The sequence below is a fragment of the Salmo trutta genome, chromosome 1 (genome assembly GCF_901001165.1).
Source record: "Salmo trutta chromosome 1, fSalTru1.1, whole genome shotgun sequence".
Taxonomy (NCBI): Eukaryota; Metazoa; Chordata; class Actinopteri; order Salmoniformes; family Salmonidae; genus Salmo; species Salmo trutta.
In genome coordinates this window covers 44,107,778-44,131,283 of record NC_042957.1, presented here as the reverse complement: position 1 = coordinate 44,131,283, position 23,506 = coordinate 44,107,778, and the positions used below count along the sequence as shown (strand labels likewise).

General features: G+C 43.7%; 1 protein-coding gene across 2 annotated transcripts; it reads right to left on the bottom strand.

The window, feature by feature from the left end:
• Nucleotides 1-1,233: 1,233 nt before the first annotated feature.
• On the bottom strand, nt 1,234-23,498 carry LOC115196705 (deleted in malignant brain tumors 1 protein). 2 transcript variants are annotated; one of them, XM_029757550.1, is made up of 10 exons: nt 21,443-22,303; nt 21,228-21,263; nt 20,991-21,083; nt 12,504-12,533; nt 12,011-12,331; nt 11,558-11,869; nt 11,029-11,325; nt 2,963-3,283; nt 2,636-2,773; nt 1,234-2,504 (listed from the first exon to the last, which is right to left on the bottom strand). In XM_029757550.1, the coding sequence occupies exons 4-10, from the start codon at nt 12,523-12,525 to the stop codon at nt 2,203-2,205; spliced, it is 1,713 nt and encodes a 570-aa protein (XP_029613410.1). In that variant the 5' UTR covers nt 12,526-12,533; nt 20,991-21,083; nt 21,228-21,263; nt 21,443-22,303; the 3' UTR covers nt 1,234-2,202. The 2 variants fall into 2 exon arrangements, with proteins under 2 accessions (XP_029613410.1, XP_029613419.1); XM_029757559.1 differs by lacking the exons at nt 21,228-21,263; nt 21,443-22,303 and adding an exon at nt 22,350-23,498.
• Between the last annotated feature and the right edge of the window lie 8 nt (nt 23,499-23,506).

Genomic DNA, 23,506 nt, shown 5'->3' with positions numbered 1-23,506 from the left:
CCTTATGAATAATAACTTTGGACATGTGTACGTTCCTATCAAAGCAAGTGCCATATTTTCTGTATATCGTGTTTTTTCGTTTCTACTGTAGCATACTGTATGTATGGAGCATAATGTATTTACAGTTTTATTCATATGTTTTCAAGTACTGCTGACATAATGCATTCTGATTATTGTATAGATTGTAATGGACACCTATGATGTGTGTAGAATACTTTTTAAGGTTGTACTGATTATAATGAGCTAATGCTAAGCTATTTGCCAGCTATGTTTGGCGCCATGCTTGTTGACATTATACAATGCATTCTGGTCTGACAGACCAAAGATGTTATAATGAGGTGAGGGAATGGTTCACTCATATTTTGGGTAAACTTCTGGAAGCGAATGAAGGGATGTGAATGGTCATAGATGACACACCCTCTTCAACATGCGTGCAGCAAACAGACCAAACATCTTGTTTCCTCTTATCTTTGGTTGATGCGAAAACAAATGTGGCGGTGCACACAAACTACCCATCATCGGATTGCTTTCAATTTCTAGAAAGTGTTTTACTCAATTATTTCAATCAATGTGGAGCTGACCCGTGATGTGATGAATTATAAATAGTAATTGCTATTAGGTAATACATATTGTGGTTTTTGTCAGCTGAGAGTTCTCAATTTTGTAGAGTCAATATTTCCTCAGTTACATGCGGATGACGCGAGCATTGCAAAATAAATGTATACATACATGTTATTCAATCATTGCACCCACACTGCTCGCGCACGCCAACGAGCGTCTGTGTTGCCAGGCACTAAAATAGAAGTTGTTCCTATTTGTGGTGCAGAACGCGCTGCAAGTCCTGCCTCTCCCATTTCCTCATTGGCTTTTAGAAGCATGTGCCATCTCCTCATTGGTTATACCAACGTTAGTGATTGAAAGATTAACGGAGGTCGGTTGTGATAATACACCTTATGAAAGTTAGTTGCCAATCGCCATATAAAGTCCAAAAAAGAAAAAGCCTGGAAAGAGGAGAGATGACGAGAAACAATTCGGTTGACCGTTTTATGTGTGGATTCATTGTCGGAGTAGAGCACCTTGTGCATTTCAGGAAAAATAACGTGTATATCCCAGGACAAATTAGCTAGCAACAGCAAGCTAGTTATCTAAATAGCAACTGCAAGCTTGCCAAATTGCCATAAATATTTAATGCTTTTGAGCTGTCCCCAAATTAATATAATGGTTCAGAGTTTGTTTTGATATTTCAACCTGCGTGTCGTGATCGCGTTTGGTGTGGGGAGACAAAATCAATTTGGACACGATGGCGCACGCGGTTTGGGCATGGTGTTAGCGCTAGGACTAATGTAGCTTACATTTTCCAGGTTGGATGATTGTGTATGCTGTTGCTACTTCTTTCAAAGTCTGAACGTTGCATCCAAAAATGAACTTGATCATTCAGGACATAACTTTGTAAGGACTGTGCTTTTGAAAAATGTTTCTGTGAAAAAAACAGTGTGGCTAGCTCAAATGCTGACTGTTGCGTCAATCGAAACTGGACGTCCTAAATAAGAGTTCTAATCAAACCGGTTTGATCGTAGCTCCAGGGACCATACTTTAGAATGACCACACCCGTTTGTTGGTAAGTGTGAAAAGGTTAAAACAATCAACAGCTCATTTTTTAAAGAAGCTAAGGATCCTCTGGTCAAATCATATTATCTGGTGTAGTATTTGTAATGATGTTACTTATTTCTGTATAAGGCACAAGTAATTATTAGGCTGTCATTGTAAATAAGAATTTGTTCTTAACTGACTTGCCTAGTTAAATAAAGGTTAAATAAATTTTAAAAAGATAGCTAATTTTGGCAAATTTCATTCAATTTACTTTAGGGGAAGCTTATCTCTAGCCTACTGGATGTGCCACCTATGCCAACATCAATGTATAAGTAGCCGGTGCATAAAACAGCTGGCTGCGAGGCTTACAAGGCCAAGTTCAAATAACAACATCAAATTCAAAGCAATCAGCGCACTGCCTAAATAGCTGACCTCAAGCAAACTGTCGGGTACTGTCTCTGCTCAATGCTGAGAGAAAGGTACACAGGCTGGCAGCTTCTCTCCAAGCAAATTTCTGCATGTTCCCAAAGCTAGCCAATCGATACGCTAAACAGCTGTTGCATTTTAATGCGGGATTGGAATGATTTTAGTCAACTTTTTTGCAGCCTACTTTTACATTTTTGATCTTGAGCTATGCCCAGCTGATGCCTGTGTTACAGCATTCTCCTGAGCGGAGACATTAACGTAATCTTCTTCATCTTCACTGTTAATTTTTTCATGAGACCCCCCACAAACACCCTTTCTTTGAGTGTTTTCCTCCTCGTTGTCATAGACATCCTCTGATTTCCCAGAGCTGTGCTCTTTCTCCTCCTCATTCTTCTTTTTACTCTTCCCTCGCTCCAGACCTCTCTCGTAACAGTCATTTTCAAAATTCACATAGTCCTCTCGCTCTTCGTTGTGTCTGTTGTCAATACCTGTTGCATAAACGTTTGCTCATGAATATTCACAAGAACAAACTCTAGGGAATAAAAAAGCTTTACAAACAAAATGATATCAACAAAAGTCTTTGGGACAAATGAGTTTACAGTATAATGATATCACTTACATTCTCTCTGGCCAGTCTCTGTAGATGGCTTGCTGCTCATCCTTGTCCTCCTGCTGACTAGACAGATGACTAGAAGAAGCAGAAACAGGAGTGCTACCCCACCAGTCCCTCCAGAGATAATGATGGGGACCATGAATGCTGAGGAAAAGGTAGGTATTTCAAGGTTTAGACCTACAGATCAAGACTTGTAGATGGCAAATTCATATGATATAAAAAAACAAAATAGTGATATGAAGGACAATGAATCATTTTACAATACTATGATTTTTCTCTCACGTAAAAGCTATTTTAAATAAAAAAAAAAATGTAAAGCATGTGTTATTTTACCTCTAATGGTGACAGCTAGTTCACTCTTAGCCGACCTGAATGACCGGGTGGAGATGTTGACTCCATAGCTGCAGCTGTATTTCCCCTGGTCTGTATACTCCGCAACAGGGAAGTGGAAGGAGGCAGAGTGGTTGACTGCTGGCGTAGTCGCTGTTCTGTTGGACCCAGAGAAGTCCAGATAGAAGAGGCCTCCAGGATACTGTGGCTGAATGGAGCAGATGATGGAGAAGCTGTGGCCCCTGATCACCTCTGGCCCATGAGGTTCCCAAAACATCCCTCCATTTGGAGGACTGAGAGAGATGTTGGGCTGTAGCAGGACCACTTGGAAGAAAGTAAACAGCAATATGACTGTAATGTGATTCCATATTCACACCTTGTAACTGAGAAATATGTGTGTGATGGACAAGGTAATAAGTCTCTCATCTCTATCAAGGCTCTGAATCTTAAATATGTTCAGTGAGCTCCAAAAGTAATGGGACAGTGATACATGTTTTGTTGTTTTGGCTCTGTACTCCAACACTTCGGATTTGAAATGACACAATGAATGAGGTTAAAGTGCAGACTATCTGCTTTAATTTGAGGGTTCTTTTCATCCGTATCGGGTGAACCGTTTAGAAATTACACTACTTTTTGTACATAGTCCCATTTTAGGGGACCAAAAGTATTGGGACAAATTCACGTACTGTACCATTCAAGGGTTTTTCTTTATTTTCACTATTTTCTACATTGAAGAATGATAGTGAAGACATCAAAACTATAAAACATAAGAAATCATGTAGTAACCAAAAAAGTTTTAAACAAATCGAAATATATTTTATATTTGAGATTCTTCAAAGTTGCCATCCTTTGTCTTGATGTCAGCTTTGCACACTCTTGGCATTCTCTCAACCAGCTTCACCTGGAATGCTTTTCCAACAGTCTTGAAGGAGTTCCCACATATGCTGAGTACTTGTTGGATGCTTTTCCTTCACTCTGCGGTCCAACTCATCCCAAACCATCTCAATTGGGTTGAGGTCGGGTGATTGTGGAGGCCAGGCCATCTGATGCAAGCACTCTATCACTCTCCTTCTTGGTCAAATAGCCTGGAGGTGTGTTGGGTCATTGTCCTGTTGAAAAACAAATGATAGTCCCACTGAGCGCAAACCAGTTGGGATGGCGTATCGCTGCAAAATGCTGTGGTAGCCATGCTGGTTAAGTGTGTCTTGAATTCTAAATAAATCACCAACAGTGTCACCAGCAAAGCACCCCCACACCACCTGCTCCATGCTTCACGGTGGGAACCACACATGCGTAGATCATCCGTTCACCTCCTCTGCGTCTCACAACGACATGGTGGTTGGAACCAAAAATCTCAAATTTGGACTCATCAGACCAAAGGACAGATTTCCCATGGTCTAATGTACATTGCTCGTGTTTCATGGCCCAAGCAAGTCTCTTCTTCTTATTGATGTCCTTTAGTAGTGTTTTCTTTGCAGCAATTTGACCATGAAGGCCTGATTCACGCATTCTCATCTGAACAATTGATGTTGAGATGTGTCTGTTACTTGAACTCTGAAGAATTTATTTGGGCTGCAATCAACTCTAATGAACGTGTCTTCTACAGCAGAGGTAACTCTGGGACTTCATTTCCTGCGGTGGTCCTCGTGAGAGCCAGTTTCATCATAGCTGTCACAGTATCTAACGAAGGTGGCGCCCCTCCTCGGTCGGGCGGCGCTCGCCGGTCGTCGTCGCCGGCCTATTAGCTGCCACCGATCGTTGTTTCTGTGTCTGTTGGTTTTGTCTGTCGATCCCGCACCTGTTTTGTGTTTTTCATTAGTGGGGGGTTATTTAATGTGTATTTTCAGTTGGGGTTCTCGTGCGGGATTGTTCGTTTGTTCATGAAGGACAGTTGTGTTATCTCCGATTTAGGAAGTCATTATATTGCCGGGCTGCGCCCCGCGCGCTGTTTTTTTTTTTTGTGCGCTTCTTTGATTTCCTTTTTTTTTGAGAAAAGTGTTTTCTCCTGGCGGACTTCGCCACTCGCCCTGTGCCCAACGGCTATTGCGACTGGTATTGCCTATTAAAACTCAGTTGCTCCGGCCCTCTGTCTCCTGCTCCTGATTTCATATATCCACTGGTCCTAGACGCTCGTGACAGAATCCCGCACCTATAAAATGGAATCAGCAGGAGCAGAAGCGCCGTCCATGGCTGAGCAGGTGTCTCAACACGCCAGCCTCCTCCACCGCCTAGGCTCGGCCATGGACCAGGTGTTGGCCAGGTTGGAGAATTGGGAGAGAGGTGCTTCCCCAGCTGGACCAGCTCCGGTCCCTCACCCTGCGCCCCTACACACACACCCTGAAGCGGGCGCCGGTGGTATCCGGATTACTCCTCCCCGGGAGTTCGATGGGACGGCCGCTGGGTGCAAGGGGTTCTTGCTCCAATTGGAACTCTACCTGGCGACCGTCCGCCCCCCCCCCCTCCGACGAAGAGAGGGTGAGCGTCCTCGTCTCCTGTCTCACGGGTCGAGCCCTAGAATGGGCCAATGCGGTCTGGGATGGCCCAGACTCGGCTCGGGGCGACTACCCAGAGTTCACCCGCCGCTTCCGGGCGGTTTTCGATCATCCCCCGGAGGGCAGGGCGGCGGGTGAGCGGTTATTCCATTTGAGACAGGAGACGAGGAGCGCTCAGGATTTCGCCCTAGAATTCCGGACTCTCGCCGCTGGATCGGGGTGGAACGAGCGGGCCTTGATAGACCACTATAGGTGTAGCCTTCGCGAGGACGTCCGCCGGGAGCTGGCCTGTAGGGACAACGCCTCCACCCTCGACCAACTGGTGGACTTGTCCATTAGACTGGACAACCTGCTGGCTTCCCGGGGACGTTCCAGTCGGGGCCTGTTCGTTCCGCCTCCCAGTTCCCCCGCTCCACAGCCCATGGAGATAGGGGGGGCTGCGTCGAGGAGGACCGGAGGGGGGGGTCTCTCCTGCACCCGATGTGGACGCAGAGGACACACTGTGGACCGGTGCTGGAGTGATCCCCCCGGGAGTTCGGAGGGCAGGCAGAGCACTACTTCGAAACCCCAGGTGAGTCCGCACCAGCCACACCCAGAGCCCCCTGTCGACCACATGTACACCTCGGTTTGTTTTCCAGATTTTTCCCCTCACTTCCAGTATAAGGCACTAGTCGATTCAGGTGCAGCTGGGAGTTTTATGGACCTTGGGTTAGCTAAGAGGTTAGGGATTCCCCTGGTTCAGCTGGACCACCCCTTCCCTGTGCACGCCTTAGATAGTCGACCGCTAGGGTCAGGCCAGGTAGGGGAGGTCACAGTGCCACTGGTGATGCAGACGTGGGGGGGTCATGAGGAGCGTATCAGCCTGTTCCTCATTGACTCCCCAGCGTTTCCGGTGGTACTGGGAATCCCCTGGCTGGCTACGCACAACCCTCAGATTTCGTGGAGACAGAGGGCTCTGACGGGGTGGTCGAGGGAGTGCTCAGGTAGGTGCATAGGAGTTTCCATCGGTGCGACTACGGTGGAGAGTCCAGACCAAGTCTCCACCGTGCACATTCCCTCAGAGTATGCCGATTTGGCTATCGCCTTCAGTAAGACGAAGGCGACTCTATTACCACCCCATCGACGAGGGGATTGTGCGATAAACCTCCAGGCCGACGCGGTTCTTCCTAGGAGTCACGTGTATCCTCTGTCTCAGGAGGAGACAGTGGCTATGGATACATACGTCACTGAGTCCTTGAGACAGGGATACATTCGGCCCTCTAAATCCCCCGTCTCCTCGAGCTTCTTTTTCGTGAAGAAGAAGGAGGGAGGTCTGCGCCCGTGCATTGACTATAGAGGTCTAAATGCTATCACAGTGGGTTTCAGTTACCCACTACCTCTCATTGCTACGGCAGTGGAGTCATTTCACGGGGCGCGCTTCTTCACGAAATTAGATCTCAGGAGCGCATATAACCTGGTGCGTATCCGAGATGGAGACGAGTGGAAAACCGCATTTAGTACCACATCGGGCCATTATGAGTACCTCGTCATGCCGTATGGGTTAAAGAACGCTCCCGCTGTCTTCCAATCCTTTGTGGACGAGGTCCTTCGGGACATGCTCGGGCAGGGTGTGGTGGTGTACATCGATGACATCCTGATTTGCTCCGCCACACGCGCCGAGCATGTGTCCCTGGTGCGTAAAGTGCTTGGGCGGCTGCTGGAGCATAACCTATACGTCAAGGCGGAGAAATGTGAGTTCTTCAAAAGAGCCGTCTCATTTCTAGGATATCGCATTTCCACCTCGGGGGTGGAGGTGGAGTGTGACCGCGTGACGGCTGTGCGTAATTGGCCAACCCCAGCCACTGTGAAGGAGGTACAGCGGTTCTTGGGGTTCGCTAATTATTATCGGAGGTTTATCCGGGGTTTTGGTCAGGTGGCGGCTCCCATTACCTCACTGTTGAAGGGGGGGCCGGTGCGGCTACGATGGTCAGCAGAGGCGGACAGAGCCTTCCTTCGTCTGAAGGCTCTGTTTACCAACGCACCTGTCCTGGCGCACCCGGACCCCTCTTTGCCATTCATAGTGGAGGTGGACGCGTCCGAGGCTGGGGTAGGAGCTGTGCTATCGCAGCGCTCGGGCGTTCCTCCGAAGCTCCGCCCATGTGCCTTCTTTTCTAAGAAGCTGAGCCCGGCGGAGCGCAACTATGATGTGGGGGACCGGGAGCTGTTAGCTGTGGTCAGGGCTTTGACGGTGTGGAGACATTGGCTTGAGGGGGCACGTCACCCTTTTCTCATCTGGACCGACCACCGTAACCTGGAGTATATCCGGGCAGCGAGGAGGCTTAATCCCTGTCAGGCAAGGTGGGCCATGTTTTTTACGAGGTTTAACTTCACTCTCTCGTACATTCCAGGTTCCCGGAACCGGAAGGCTGACGCACTGTCGCGTCTCTACGACACCGAGGAGCGGACCATCGATCCTACTCCCATACTTCCCGCCTCCTGTCTGGTGGCGCCGGTGGTATGGGAGGTGGATGCGGACATCGAGCGGGCAGGTCGGTCAGAACCCACTCCACCGCAGTGTCCCGTGGGTCTGAAATACGTTCCGCTTGGTGTTCGCGATCGACTGATCCGATGGTCCCACACTCTACCCTCCTCGGGTCATCCTGGGGTGGAACGGACAGTGCGGGGCCTGAAGGGAAGGTACTGGTGGCCCACCTTGACTGAGGATGTTCGGCGTTATGTCTCTTCCTGTTCGGTGTGCGCTCAGTGCAAGGCTCCTAGGCACCTGCCTCGAGGGAAATTACAGCCCCTCCCTGTTCCGCAGCGACCTTGGTCTCACCTCTCGGTGGATTTCCTCACGGATCTCCCGCCGTCCCAGGGGAATACGGCGATCCTGGTCGTTGTGGACAGGTTCTCTAAGTCCTGCCGTCTGCTCCCTTTGCCCGGTCTTCCTACGGCCCTGCAGACCGCGGAGGCCCTGTTCACCCATGTCTTCCGGCACTATGGGGTGCCCGAGGACATCGTATCTGATCGGGGTCCCCAGTTCACGTCCAGGGTGTGGAGATCGTTTATGGAGAGGCTGGGGGTCTCGGTCAGCCTGACCTCGGGTTTCCACCCCGAGAGTAATGGGCAGGTAGAACGCCTCAACCAGGAGGTGGGCAGGTTTCTGCGGTCATATTGCCAGGACCGGCCAGGGGAGTGGGCGCAGTTCGTGCCATGGGCCGAGATGGCCCAGAACTCTCAGCGCCACTCCTCTACCAACCTGTCACCCTTCCAGGTGGTCTTGGGATATCAGCCGGTCCTGGTGCCATGGCAACAGAGCCAGACGGAGGCTCCTGCGGTGGAGGCATGGGTGGAGCGCTCTCAGGCGACCTGGAATGGTGTCCAGGAGTGCCTAAGGAGAGCTGTTGAACGCCACAAGGAGAGCGCTGACCGCCACCGCAGTGACGCCCCCGTGTATAATCCGGGGGACAGAGTCTGGCTCTCGACGCGGAACCTGCCCCTCCGCCTGCCCTGCCGGAAGCTGGGTCCGCGGTTTGTGGGGCCGTTCAAAGTCCTGAGGAGGATAAACGAGGTGTGTTACAGGTTACAACTCCCTACATATTACCGCATTAACCCCTCGTTTCATGTGTCTCTCCTCAGGCCGGTGGTAGCTGGTCCACTACAGGACGATGAGGTGCTGGAGGTCCCCCCGCCCCCCCTGGACATCGGGGGGGCCCCGGCGTACACAGTCCGAACCATCCTGGACTCCCGACGTCGGGTAGGGGGCCTGCAGTACCTCGTGGACTGGGAGGGGTACGGTCCGGAGGAGAGGTGCTGGGTTCCGGCGGCGGACATTCTAGATCCACCGATGCTACAAGAATTCCACCGTCGCCGTCCGGATCGGCCGGCGCCTCGCCCTCCGGGCCGTCCCCGAGGCCGGGGTCGGCGCGCGGCTGTCAGGGGAGGGGTACTGTCACAGTATCTAACGAAGGTGGCGCCCCTCCTCGGTCGGGCGGCGCTCGCCGGTCGTCGTCGCCGGCCTATTAGCTGCCACCGATCGTTGTTTCTGTGTCTGTTGGTTTTGTCTGTCGATCCCGCACCTGTTTTGTGTTTTTCATTAGTGGGGGGTTATTTAATGTGTATTTTCAGTTGGGGTTCTCGTGCGGGATTGTTCGTTTGTTCATGAAGGACAGTTGTGTTATCTCCGATTTAGGAAGTCATTATATTGCCGGGCTGCGCCCCGCGCGCTGTTTTTTTTTTTTGTGCGCTTCTTTGATTTCCTTTTTTTTTTAGAAAAGTGTTTTCTCCTGGCGGACTTCGCCACTCGCCCTGTGCCCAATGGCTATTGCGACTGGTATTGCCTATTAAAACTCAGTTGCTCCGGCCCTCTGTCTCCTGCTCCTGATTTCATATATCCACTGGTCCTAGACGCTCGTGACAATAGCGCTTGATGGTTTTCGCGACTACACTTGAAGAAACTTTCAAAGTTCTTGAAATGTAATTTATTTTTGCTTATTTGAGCTATTCTTGCCATAATATGGACTTGGTCTTTTACCAAATAGGCTTTCTTCTGTATACCAACCCTACCTTGTCACAACACAACTGATTGGCTGATACGCATTAAGAAGGAAATACATTTCACAAATTAACAAGGTAAACATATTAATTGAAATGCATTCCAGGTGACTACTTCATGAAGCTGGTTGAGAGAATGCCAAGAGTGTGCAAAGAATAAAAAAAAATATTTTGATTTGTTTAACACTTTTTTGGTTACTACATGATTCCATATGTGTTATTTCATAGTTTTGATATCTTCACTATTATTCTACAATATAGATAATAGGAAAAATAAAGAAACCCTTGAATGAGTAGGTGTGTCCGAACTTTTGACTGGTACTGTATGTGTTTTTTAAAGTAGTCAAAAGTGTAGTATTTGGTCCCATTTTCATAGCACGCAATGACTACATCAAGCTTCTGGCTGTACACATTTGTTGGATGCATTTGCTGTTTGTTTTGGTTATGCTTCAGATTATTTTGTGCCCAATAGAAACTAATGGTAAATAATGTATTGTGTCATTTTCGATTTACTTTTTTTGTAAATAAGAATATATGTTTCTAAAAACTTCTACATGAATGTTTTACCATGATTATGGATAGTCCTGAATATATCGTGAATAATGATGAGTGAGAAAGTTAATGCACAAATATCATACCCCACAAAATAATCTGAAACACAACCAAAACAAACAGCAAATGCATCCAAGTGCGTAGAGTCACAAACGTGATGTGATCATTGCATGCTAGGAATATGGGACCAAATACTAAACTTTTGGTTAGTTTATTACACATACTGTATAAGTGAATTTGGCCCAATACTTTTGGTCCCCTAAAATGGGGGGACTAGATACAAAAAGTGCTGTAATTTCTAAACGGTTCACCCGATATGAATGAACATACCCTCAAATTAAAGCTGACAGTATGCACTTTGACCTCAGTCATTGTATAATTTCAAATTTAAAGTGCTGGAGTACAGAGCCAAAACAAAATATTTGTCACTGTCTCAATATCTTTGGAGCTCACTGTAGATTAAGCAACACTTGTTTCCAACTACCACCTCACCTTTAGTAACGTTGCTGTAAGGGGAGCTGATGGCTTGGCTGTTGGAGAGGGTTCTGTAGAGACAGCTGTAACTGCCCTGGTGTGAATCGTCCATCTTAAACTTTGTTAAAGTAGCCCTGGGCTGTGAGGATCCAACGGTCACATTCATGACGGAGTCTCCATTCAGATAGAAGATGAATTCCACAGCATTACAGCGGATACGGGATGGAAGAGTGCAGGTGAGTTGGACCTCCTCTCCATGCAAGAAGGCAGAATAGGACGGGTCTGTGGAGAGTGAAGGCTTCTGCAGGACAACACCTGTTGGTCAAAGACATGTAGTTTAGTGAGGAAACAATAATCACAACCTATCTGGTCTTCATACTAAGTTAAGTTTTTTTGTGCAACGGTCAACTCTCCACTAGGTGGCAGAGCAGGCTATAATACTGCAGTAATATGCTTTTTAGGATTTTCTCTATGACGAGACCTTTGCACAATTCAAACCAAATGCTGATAAAACTCAAGTCTAGACAAGGCAAAGAGACTCCCTTACCTGAACAAATAACACCTGCGTCGTTACCATGATTACAGTTATATGTTCCTCCTGTGTGTGGGCACTGTGTGATGGAGCACTCCCTGCCAGAGCAGCCAACATCATCCTGCCAGATGGGCCCACTGCCCTGACCAAAGTAGGCCCTCTCTGGGGCACTATCAGCTCTCCCACAGCCAAGCTGTCTGCAAACCACAGCAGCGTCAGTCAAGTCCCACACGTCGTCACACACGGTTCGCCAGTGACCAGTTTGATAGACCTCCACCCTCCCAGAGCAGAGGTCACTCCCATTGACCAGTCTGATATTAGGTTTAACTAGGAATGAAATGAGAAAATTAAAGAGGAAATGGAAGCCTTACAGTATAATATTCAACTAAATCGATGCCAAGTTGACAACTAAAATCAAGGTATTTCTACTTTTATCAACCGCAATAGCAACACAGGGACTTTTCTTACCTGAGCAGAAAACACTGGCATCTTGAGCCTGTAAACAGTCATGGTGTTTCAATCCTCCATGTGAACATTCTGTGAGGGAGCTCTCAGTGCCTTTACACCCAACATCATCCAGCCAAGTAGGCCTGCCACCACTAACCTGACCTATGTGGGCACTACCTTGGACACTCACAGCCCTCCCACAGCCCAGCTGGCCACACACCACATTGGCATCGTTTACGTCCCACCTCTGGCCACACACTCGTCCCCACTGGCCCTTGTAAAGAATCTCTACTGTCCCCGAGCAGCGATTAGTGCCATTGACCAGCCTGATCTCTTCATCAGCTCAAGAAGAGGAAAATAAATGATTAATGATCAATAAGCAAATTAACACCTTCAGTATTGTCAAAGCTGTTCTATTAAAAGTTGTTACAAATGTGTTGCTTAACCTTTTAGGACTTTAACAGCATTTTAAAAGTTTTTTGAGACTTGTGTTCACATGTAAATGAACACTTACCTGCCAATGAAGATAACACCATTTGATGAGCTGTTGGGGAGAAACACAGTGAAATCTGTTATGAATGTATTGTAATGTTTTAAAGTTATAACTGCCTTAATTTTGCTGGACCCCAGGAAGAGTAGCCTTGGCAGCAGCTAATGGGGATCAATAATAAATATAAATAAATACAGACAACCAAAACATAATTAAAACAAACATTTACTGAGGTTGCCATTTCTAAATGGATAACACCTTACTATAATGTCCAGTAAAAAAAAATCATACATTTTTAAATATACGTTTGCTCACCATTTAATAAATGTTATTGTTACATTTATAAACGTTAGTAAGCTATATATATATATATAGACAGTTATTTACACTTATAAACAACTTTAAATGTAAACCCAGCAAGCAAACATAATTTGCATATGCTGTTGTGGTATTTAAACCATTTGTAAAGCCGGATGGTTGTCTTTTTTTAGCTCAAAGATTTCCTTTGTGAAACTGCCCTGTGAGATGTGTGTCATGTACTGTAGTTAACTTGTTGTGGTTAACATTTACCAGACTTTCACAGACCAACTGCTTAGTATACAGATTAAGCTTCAATAAAAATAAAAATAAATCTCACATTATAGCGCTCTTCTAAAATCAGCTAATCCTGCTTTCTGCAAAAATCTATGAATGACTCCACACTTTATTTTATGAAAAAGTTTCCTCACTTGATGTTGACTTACGTTATTTCCTGATATAAAATGGATGACTGGAAGAACACATAACTCTAGAGTCAGATGTTAACAGTGTAGGGAGATCTGTGTGACAACCAGAGAGAGAGAGTGCATCGGCCTAGCCCAGTTGTTCGGGAGATAAAACAAGAATTGTGGGTTCTAGTAGCTAACTACACCGTTAGCTACATGGCAAAAGAGTAAATAACTACTGAAAAGATTTGAATTCAGATAAACTACCACGCAAACTGTAGTTAATATAACTGCTCTGTCCAATTTAAAGTAGCTTTTACAGTGAAAAAATGCCATGCTATTGTCTGAGGAGAGTGCACAATTATGAACTTGAAAATGTATTAATAAAGCAATTAGGCACATTTGGGAAGACTTGATACAACATTTTGTATAATAGTAGTGAAGACATCAAAACTATGAAAAACACAGAATCATGTAGTAATCAAAAAGCATTAGACAAATCAAAATAGATTTTATATTTGAGATTCTTCAAACTAGCCACCCTTTGTCTTGATGACAGCTTTGCACACTCTTGGCATTCTCTTAACCAATGTCATGAGGTAGTCACCTGGAATGCATTTCAATTAACAGGTATGCCTTGTTAAAATTTCATTTGTGGAATAAATAAAATAAATATTTCCTTCTTAATGCGTTTGAGCCAATCAGTTGTGTCGTGACAAGGTACGGGTGGTATAAAGAAGATGGCTCTATTTAGTAAAAGACCAAGTCGATATTATGTCAACAGCTCAAATAAGCAAAGATAAACGACAGTCCATCATTACTTTAAGACATGAAGGTCAGTCAAGGCAGAAAATTTCAAGAACTTTCTTCAAGTGCAGTCGCAAGAACCATCAAGCGCTATGATGAAACTGGCTCTCATGAGGACCGCCACAGGAAAGGAAGACCCGGATTTACCTCTGCTGCAGAGGATAAGTTCATTAGAGTTACCAGCCTCAGAAATTGCAGCCCAAATAAATGCTTCAGAGTTCACGTAACAGACACATCTCAACATCAACTGTTCAGAGGAGACCGCGTGAATCAGGCCTTCATGGTCAAATTGCTGCAAAGGAACCACTACTAAACCACAATACACAGTGTGTGTATATTGCATGTGTACAAACACCTGCACGGCATCAGCCTCAGGCAAACTGGCATTAACTGTAACACTGCCCCTCAGTGTCATTCAAACTTACTTTGCATTGTTTTACTTTTTTTATTTTTACTTTTATCTTTGACCGTCATTCTATCCCTGGCCCAGCAACTTCACTCCCACTTGTCTCCAATTCTGCATCCCAAACCTCAGCATCCCTCAGCCCATCCCACCCATCTCTTCTGGCCACCCCCTTCGGATGTCTATGCACCATATATCATTCAACTATGCTGTGATGTTTAACATACAATTTCAATCTATCTAATCAAATGGAACTCACAGATTGTAAGTTGAAGATAAATACTTTTACTAAGAGTATTAGTATATTAGTAATTGATGGACCCGGTGTCTCCAGATCTCCCAACAGTACTATTTCTAGGGTCAATTTTAGATCAATGTTATGCAATGGATCTATGTCCAGCTACTGTGAAAAATGTGGATGTGCATAAAACCCTCCATAGTCTGCGTTTTAATATTATATGCCCATGGGGAGAAATGATGGTGCCTGTAAGTGTGACAAAGCCTATTTAAAACAAGTTGTTTTGTATTTGATTCTAGCTATTATCTCTCTTTTTATGAATAATTACTTTCATGTTGCTAATTGACAATGTTTGGCATGTCTATGCTCAGCCATAATGAAATGTACAGTAGGCCTAGCCCCTATAGCAGTGTGAATGGTATTGAAGCCATGCAAGTACTTAGAACAATGTGGACTGCAAATTGGTTCAAGTTAACATATTTAGCAAAGTTAGGTCTACATTTTGTTATTTCGTTTCTGTAAGCCATTTAACAAACTATAACGGACTAACATTGGAATTGGAGTTGATTCCAAGGCAATTCATAAAATACTTTAAATACACAACTTGAAGCAACCACACATTTCGGCATGGAGCACGTTCTGATTGGCCGGTGAGGGGCCAAGCCTCGGCACAGCCACAACTTGTTCATTTATCAGAACCCAGCCCTTTCGTCCCGACGCCAGGAAGCGCACGATAATTGTGATAGTGAAAGCAACCCATATGTCTGACACAGCCCTGAACCCATAGCGCTACCACCTGTGATTAGAGATACCATTGCGTTAGGTTTGTTAAAATAGAACCATACAGTACATTCTGAAAGTATTCAGACCTCTTGACTTTTTCCACATTTTGTTAGATTACAGCCTTATTCTAAAATGGATTAAATCATTTTTTCCCCTCATCAATCTATACACAATACCCCATAAAGATAAAGCAAAAACAGGGTTTTAGAAATGTTTGCAAATTGGTTGGGGAGGGTTGCCGCACAGCTATTTTCAGGTCTTTCTAGAGATGATCGATTGGGTTCAAGTCCGGGCTCTGGCTGGACCACTGAAGGACATTCAGAGACTTGCCCTGAAGCCACTCCTGCGTTGTCTTAGCTATGTGTTTAGGGTCATTGTCCGGTTGGAAGGTGAACCTTCGCCCCCCAGTCTGAGGTCCTGAGCGCTCTGGAGCAGGTTTTCATCAAGGATCTCTCTGTACTTTGCTCCGTTCATCTTTGCCTCGATCCTGACTGGTCTCCCAGTCCCTGAAAAACATCCCCACAGCATGATGCTGCCACCACCGTGCCAGCTTTCCTCCAGACATGACGATTGGCATTCAGGCCAAAGAGTTCAAATCAAAATCAAATCAAATCAAATTTATTTATATAGCCCTTCGTACATCAGCTGAAATCTCAAAGTGCTGTACAGAAACCCAGCCTAAAACCCCAAACAGCAAGCAATGCATGTGAAAGAAGCACGGTGGCTGGGAAAAACTCCCTAGGAAAAACTCCTGAGAAAGGCCAAAAACCTAGGAAGAAACCTAGAGAGGAACCAGGCTATGAGGGGTGGCCAGTCCTCTTCTGGCTGTGCCGGGTGGATAACACCCGATGAAACATCTTTGTTTCATCAGACCAGAGAATCTTGTTTCTCATGGTCTGGGAGTCCTTTAGATCCCTTTTGGCAAACTCCACGTGGGCTTTCATGTGCCTTTTACTGAGGAGTGCCTTCCATCTGGCCACTCTACCATAAAGGCCTGATTGGTGGAGTGCTGCAGAAATGGTTGTCCTTCTGGAAAGTTCTCCCATCTCCACAGAGGAGTTCTGTCAGAGTGACCATCGGGTTCTTGGTCACCTCCCTGACCAAGGCCCTTCTCCACCGATTGCTCATTTTGGCCAGGCGGTCAGCTCTTGGAAGAGTCTTGGTGGTTCCAAACTTCTTCCATTTAAGAATGATGGAGGCCACTGTGTTCTTGTGGACTTTCAATGCTACAGAAATGTTTTGGTACCCTTTCCCAGATCTGTGCCTCGACACAATCATGTCTAGGCTTTATTTTTGCACTGACATGCACTGTTAACTGTGGGACTTTATATAGACTGGTGTGTGCCTTTCCAAATCATGTCCAATTAATTGAATTTATCATAGGTGGACTCCAATCAAGTTATAGAAATGGAAACAGGATGCACCTGAGCTCAAGTCTCATAGCAAAGGGTCTGAATACTGATGTAAATAAGGTATCTGTTTTTTTTTTAAACTTTTAATACATTTGCACGGTATTGTGTGCAGATTGAGTATTTTTTTTATTTATTTTTGACAATTTTAGAATAACACTAACGTAACAAAATGTGGAAAAGGGGTTTAGGAATGCACTGTAAGTGCATTAACTGGGAAATGTACAAATATTGAATTCTAATTGAATTCCTATTCAAAACAGACCAGACATTTCAATTCAACTTAAATACTCCACTTTATGAGTGAATTCAATCATTTAAATGGACTCCGACCCTGGTTGAAACCCTCCAAACTCATGTTCGTTATATAAATATGCCAATTTACCTATCTGGTTTGCTATTCCAAATAAAATGAATTTTTTTTTCTTGCGTGTCTTGAAAGAGGATTCTATACCATGAATAAATATGTAAACCGCGATATCACTAGAGAATTATCATTGTAATTTTCACGTAGATGGACCCACATCAACTTTTAACTCTGAAGTCACAGTTGTGTGAGACTAGAAAGGAGACATGAGAACTGGAAACAAGTCATTTGTTATAGGTCAGTTTGAATTTGCCACTGTCTACCAATCGCTCGTGAGCAATATTCATGGAGACCCAAATGCACAAATTAGCCTGTTAAAATTGCATTGCAGATATTAATATTTTCAATATATAATCTATTGTTGTTCATGTAAGGCACTTGAAAGACCTTCCTTTATGAAAACTTAGTTACTGTAATACTCACTTAATGCCATAAAGAGTAGAATTGTCACCATCTTTATCCTTGTAATGTCCTCCAATATCAGCTAGGATTCTCACCAACACTTGGTAGTAAATTGTTGCAATATTTACCCCAGATTTAACTGTTTTTAAGTTACACTATGGTGGATGAGCAAAACAAAATTCTGATGAACCAAAATTGAGTTAAATTACCATTTTCTGGCAATAATACTGCTATGTACAAAAGGTCAATGTGTGATCTTCTAGACACTTTCTGGTATTAGCATTTCCATGACAGAGAAGTAAACTGTCACAAAACAGGAAATCCCACCCAACTGAGCGAAAATGTGGTTGGTCTCTGGTCAAGTCACTAATTCCACTGAACTGCCCCCGCACACAACACTGAGCTCAACATCACAAACCCCACTTGTTTCATTTTTTTAAACCAAGAACATGAGTCCCCTAAAACAAGACGATTGAGCTATACATACACATATTTATACAGTACCAGTCAAAAGTTTGGACACACCTACTCATTTAAGGGTTTTTCTTCATTTTTACTATTTTCTACATTGTAGAATAATAGTGAAGACAAACTATGGAATACACATATGGAATCATGTAGTAACCAAAAAAGTTAAATAAATCAAATCATATTTTATATATTGGGTTCTTCAAAGTAGCCATTCTTTGCCTTGATGACAGCTTTGCTCTCTTGGTATTCTCTCAACCAGTTTCACCTGGAATGCTTTTCCAACAGTTTTGAAGGAGTTCCCACATATGCTGAACACTTGTTGGCTGCTTTTCCTTCTCTCTGCAGTCCACCTCATCCCAAACCATATCAATTGGATTGAGGTCAGGTAATTGTGGAGGCTAGGTCATCTGATGCAGCACTCCATCACTCTCCTTCTTGGTCAAATAGCCCTTACACAGCCTGGAGGTGTGTTGGGTCATTGTCCTATTAAAAAACAAATGATAGACCCACTGAGCGCAAACCAGATAGGATGGTGTATCGCTGCAGAATGCTGTGGTAGCCATGCTAGTTGTGTGCCTTGAATTAAAAATAAATCACAGTCAGTGTCACCAGCAAAGCACACCCACACCATTACACTTCCTCCTCCATGCTTCATGGTAGGAACCACACATGCAGAGATCAGTTTCATCATATTGCTTCATGGTTTTTGCGACTGCACTTGAAGAAACTTCAAAGTTCTTGACATTTTCCAGATTGACTGACATTCATGTCTTAAAGTAATGATGGACTATCGTTTCTCTTTGCTTATTTGAGCTGTTCTTGCCATAATATCAACTTGGTCTTTTACCAAACAGGGCCATCTTCTGTATACCACTCCTACCTTGTCACAACACAACTGATTGTCTCAAACGCATTAAGAAGGAAAGAAATTCCACAAATTAACTTTTAACAAGGCACACCTGTTAATTGACAAGCATTCCAGGTGACTACCTCATGGAGCTGGTTGAGAGAATGCCAAGAGTGTGCAAAGCTGTCATCAAGGCAATGGGTGACTACTTTGAAGAATCTCAAATATAAAGTATATTTTGATTTGTTTAACCTGTTTGGGGTAGGGGGCAGTATTGAGAATTTTGGAAAAAATATGTTCCCATTTTTAACTGCCTCCTACACCAACTCAGAAGCTAGAATATGCATATTATTGTTCAGGTTTGGATAGAAAACACTCTGAATTTTCTAAAACTGTTTGAATGGTGTCTGTGAGTATAACAGAACTCCTATGGCAGGCAAAAACCTGACAAGGTTTCAAGCAGGAAGTACCCTGTCTGACAAGGAGTCGTGCGTCTTGCATCTTTTTATTGAAAAGTAAGGATCTTAGCTGTAACGTGACAATTCCCAGGGCTCCAATAGGCTCTCAGAGCCCGCGAAATAACTGAAGGTTTACGAGGGAGCCTCAGGTTGAAACAGATTATCGCCTTTTGTAAGTGGATGCTCAGAGGACCTTTGAATGATGCGCGTGCATGAGTCGCTCCCGAGGAGAAATTTTATTCGGCTGTTTAGGCTCAATGCATACTCCCGGTCGGAATATTATCACTTCTCTACGACATAAATGGCATAAAAATTGGTTTTAAACAGCGGTTGACATGCTTCGAAGTACGGTAATGGAATATTTAGACATTTTTGACACGCCAATGCGCCATGCGCGAGACCGTGAAGAAGCATTCTAGAACTCACGAACAAAACGTCGCTGTTTGGATATAACGATGGATTATTTGGGACCAAACCAACATTTGTTATTGAAGTAGAAGTCCTGGCAGTGTATTCTGATGAAGAACAAGCAAGGTAAGAACATTTTTCTTATAGGAAATGTGATTTTGGTGGATGCTGACCTGGGTGGGTATCTAAATAGCTAGCCCTGTAATGCCGGGCTATGTACTTAGATTATTGCAAAATGTGCTTCATCCGAAAAGCTATTTTAAAATCGGACATATCGAGTGCATAGAGGAGTAATGTATCTATAATTCTTAAAATAATTGTTATGCTTTTTGTGAACGTTTATCGTGAGTAATTTAGCAAACTGTTAGTAAATTCAACGGAAGTTTGCCGGGGGTTATGCGTTTTCTGAACGTCACATGCTAATGCAAAAAGCTGTTTTTTGATATAAATATGAACTTGATTGAACAGACATGCATGTATTGTATAACACAATGTCCTAGGTGTGTCATCTGATGAAGATCATCAAAGGTTAGTGCTGCATTTAGCTGTGGTTTGGGTTTGTGTGACATTATATGCTAGCTTGAAAAATGGCTGTCTGATTTTTTCTGGCTGGGCACTCTGCTGACATAATCTAATGTTTTGCTTTCGTTGTAAAGCCTTTTTGAAATCGGACAGTGGGGTTAGATTAACGAGATTCTTGTCTTTAAATAGCTGTAAAATAGTCATATGTTTGAGAAATTGAAGTAATAGTATTTCTAACGATTCAAAAATCGCGCCACTGGAATTTCAGTAGCTGTTACGTAGGTGGGACGAAATCGTCCCACATACCCCAGAGAGGTTAACACTTTTTTGGTTACTACATGATTCCATATGTGTTATTTCATAGTTTTGATGTCTTCACTATTATTCTAAAATGTAGAAAATAGTAAAAATAAAGAGAACCCCTGAAATGAGTAGGTGTGTCCAAACTTTGGACTGGTACTAATATATAAAGCGTACAAAATGTAAAAAACACCTTCCTAATATTGAGTTGCAAAACAACAGTTTAAGACATTTCTGAATCTGGAAATCCAGACCATCCATTCACTGTATGATAAATTATTACATTCATTACATACACTAACATTTTTAATACCATTATCTGTAAGACAAATGTCAAAGAGCATAACATACTGTTACTGTTGAAACCATTTTTAAAATTAGTTCAAACTCACTTATTTTATTGCCGACTTCTCAGAAGAGTTACCAGATCAGGGAGTTAGCACTCTAACCCATGGGGGGAATCCCAACAATCCAGCAGATCCAATCTGGTGAAATTTGCGTCGAAACAAAGACAAAAATGAAATCAGCAATTCACATATCACAACCCATTTGAAGTAACGGTCAACCCTTATTAAACATATATTTTTCCTTCTATATGCAGACTGAACAAAATACATTTGTATATTTACCCAAGGACCAGGGCCCCAGGGAACTGGTCATTTCCCCTTTGAACACATGATTCACATCGTGATTCAAAAACAAACAACACTGCATGTTAAATAAAAAAATAAATAAATCTGAATAACCAATCAACTTAGAATTACAACTCTTGATAATGCCATAAGGTAATAGTAAAATAGACTGGAGAATGGTGTCTCTCATTCATATTATAATTAAATCCCACCTGTCTCGATCATTTCTAGTGAGGTTGATCAGGCTTCACCAGAAAGTCAGGACACATTCAACACCATTAAGAATTTCCTTTCCCTTTTCTTTCCCTGTCCTTCAGAAACCATTTAAAAACATTTCAAACATTTCCATCCTTCTGCATACCCAATTTAAAACCAAGATGTAAAGACCCCTCACAATAAATCCCACGGTATCAACACCACTAACCCATATTCACAACTGATAAGTTGTGTGTGTGTGTGTGTGTGTGTGTGTGTGTGGTAAACCGGAAGTCAAAAACACACACATGGTCAGACCTTATCTGGCAACTCCGTTTATGGCCTAATCCAGATACTTTTATACTTAAAACGGCCAAATATCACTAACTGCTCTCCCCAATACCACAGTCTCGGGGAACATTCCAAAGGGAGATAATGAACCCCCCTCCTTTTCATGGAAAAGAAAGTGTACGTTTTGTTAGCATTCACTATGCTACATCTTGATCAGCAATCCAAAAGTATTAATAATAATAAACCAAACATGATAATGGTAAATCCACTGTCCTTACTCCAATCATTACATTTGTTTTAATCTACCCCATCGTTTATTTATAATTTATTTAGCATGTACTACCCTTAGACATTGCGACATTATCCCGCCACCGAGTCTAACGAGTCACTGCTCTCCTTTCCCCATGATTCTCCATAACCACAGCACCACAATGTTCATGAACAACAACAAAAAAGTTCATTTTAGGTTTGGTGACCCCCTCCTCCCTTTCGTCCCTTCTATAAATCAATTTCAGAATAAGACGACATAAAATGTAAATCTATTTAATAATAAAACGTCTCACGAGATTAAACCCCCCCCCCCCAAGCTTTTCTGAGTTTGCAAGGAGTGTTTGGCCAGATAATATTTTTTACCTCTTTAGAATCCATTCCCTTGGAATTTCGCATAGATTCTTCAACCCAAAATACTTTTTCCTATGGCAATGTTAGCCAATTTCTCATCATAAGGAATCCGCGATATTTCATCCCTGGCATCTATTAAAAAGTTGCTTGAGACGTGGGCTCCTACGTCTCACTTCACATAGAAACTGTAATGTCTATGAACTACTACCAATCCAACCGAGGCCATTCACTGCTATGTAACATCTTCCTGTCCCGCTGTTTTCAAAAAGGATTTGTTGCTGTTGTTTTGACAAAGATGCAAATGCTTGCATCGCAGTATCCCTCCCGAATGCACAGGGCTCCATTCCTACCTTACACTCCCTTTTCCAATGACCAACAAGCCCCACACCTAAAACAGGACTCTTGATTTCCCCTTTCCTCGTCTTACTTGGGCCATTGAAACCACTGTTAATGACTTTCACTCTGGCTGCATTAACCACTCATACATCTGCGGAGTAAGCGGAATTAGCTTTCTGCTCTATTCCATCCACTACCACCGCAATTGCTGTTTTGATCACAGGTTTCAAACCTGACATCAAAGCCAATGTACAAATTCTATCAATGTACTTAGGTACCCAGTCCTTCTGTAGCTGAGTACATCCACTAAATCTGGGTTTATCGGTTTGTATTTTTTGTTGATAGAATGCAGACATCAAAACAATGGTATATTGAGTTTTTGATTCTGGTTTTGTCATTGTGCCAAGTCACAGTTGCCTCCCTGAATTCTCTATTAGATTGGAATTTTTCGTTAGCCGGGAAATGCTGACCAATTTGATCCAGTTTGCAATTTTTTTCTCTCCCATATTCGAGGAGAATTGGTATAATGCCCGTGCGACTTTTTCAGCGCCTTTATGGCTCTATTAAACTTCTCTTCCTCTACCCCCGCTTTACCGGGAGCATTGGGTCCGCCGGTCGCCATTTCAATAGTTATTATTCTGACGCTTCCCCGGACGGTATCCAGTGTTTAGATCATCTTCACTTCCGTCTCTAAAAAAACACCTATTAACTATTTTCCAAGGTAGCGCTAACCACTTCCCCAGGGAATAGTTAGAGTATGTGTGCCTATTAATTGGTCATGGCACTTAATACCTTCTATTAGAACCAATACTAAAGCGTATGCAAATGTATTA

Excerpts from the sequence above, each read along its gene's own strand:
- LOC115196705 (XM_029757559.1), bottom strand. The coding sequence starts at position 12,525 with ATGGTGTTATCTTCATTGGCAG. Across the intron at positions 12,332-12,503 it reads GGTGTTATCTTCATTGGCAG|CTGATGAAGAGATCAGGCTG; the intron begins GTAAGTGTTCAT and ends CCTCTTCTTGAG. Across the intron at positions 11,326-11,557 it reads CGCAGGTGTTATTTGTTCAG|GTGTTGTCCTGCAGAAGCCT; the intron begins GTAAGGGAGTCT and ends TTTGACCAACAG.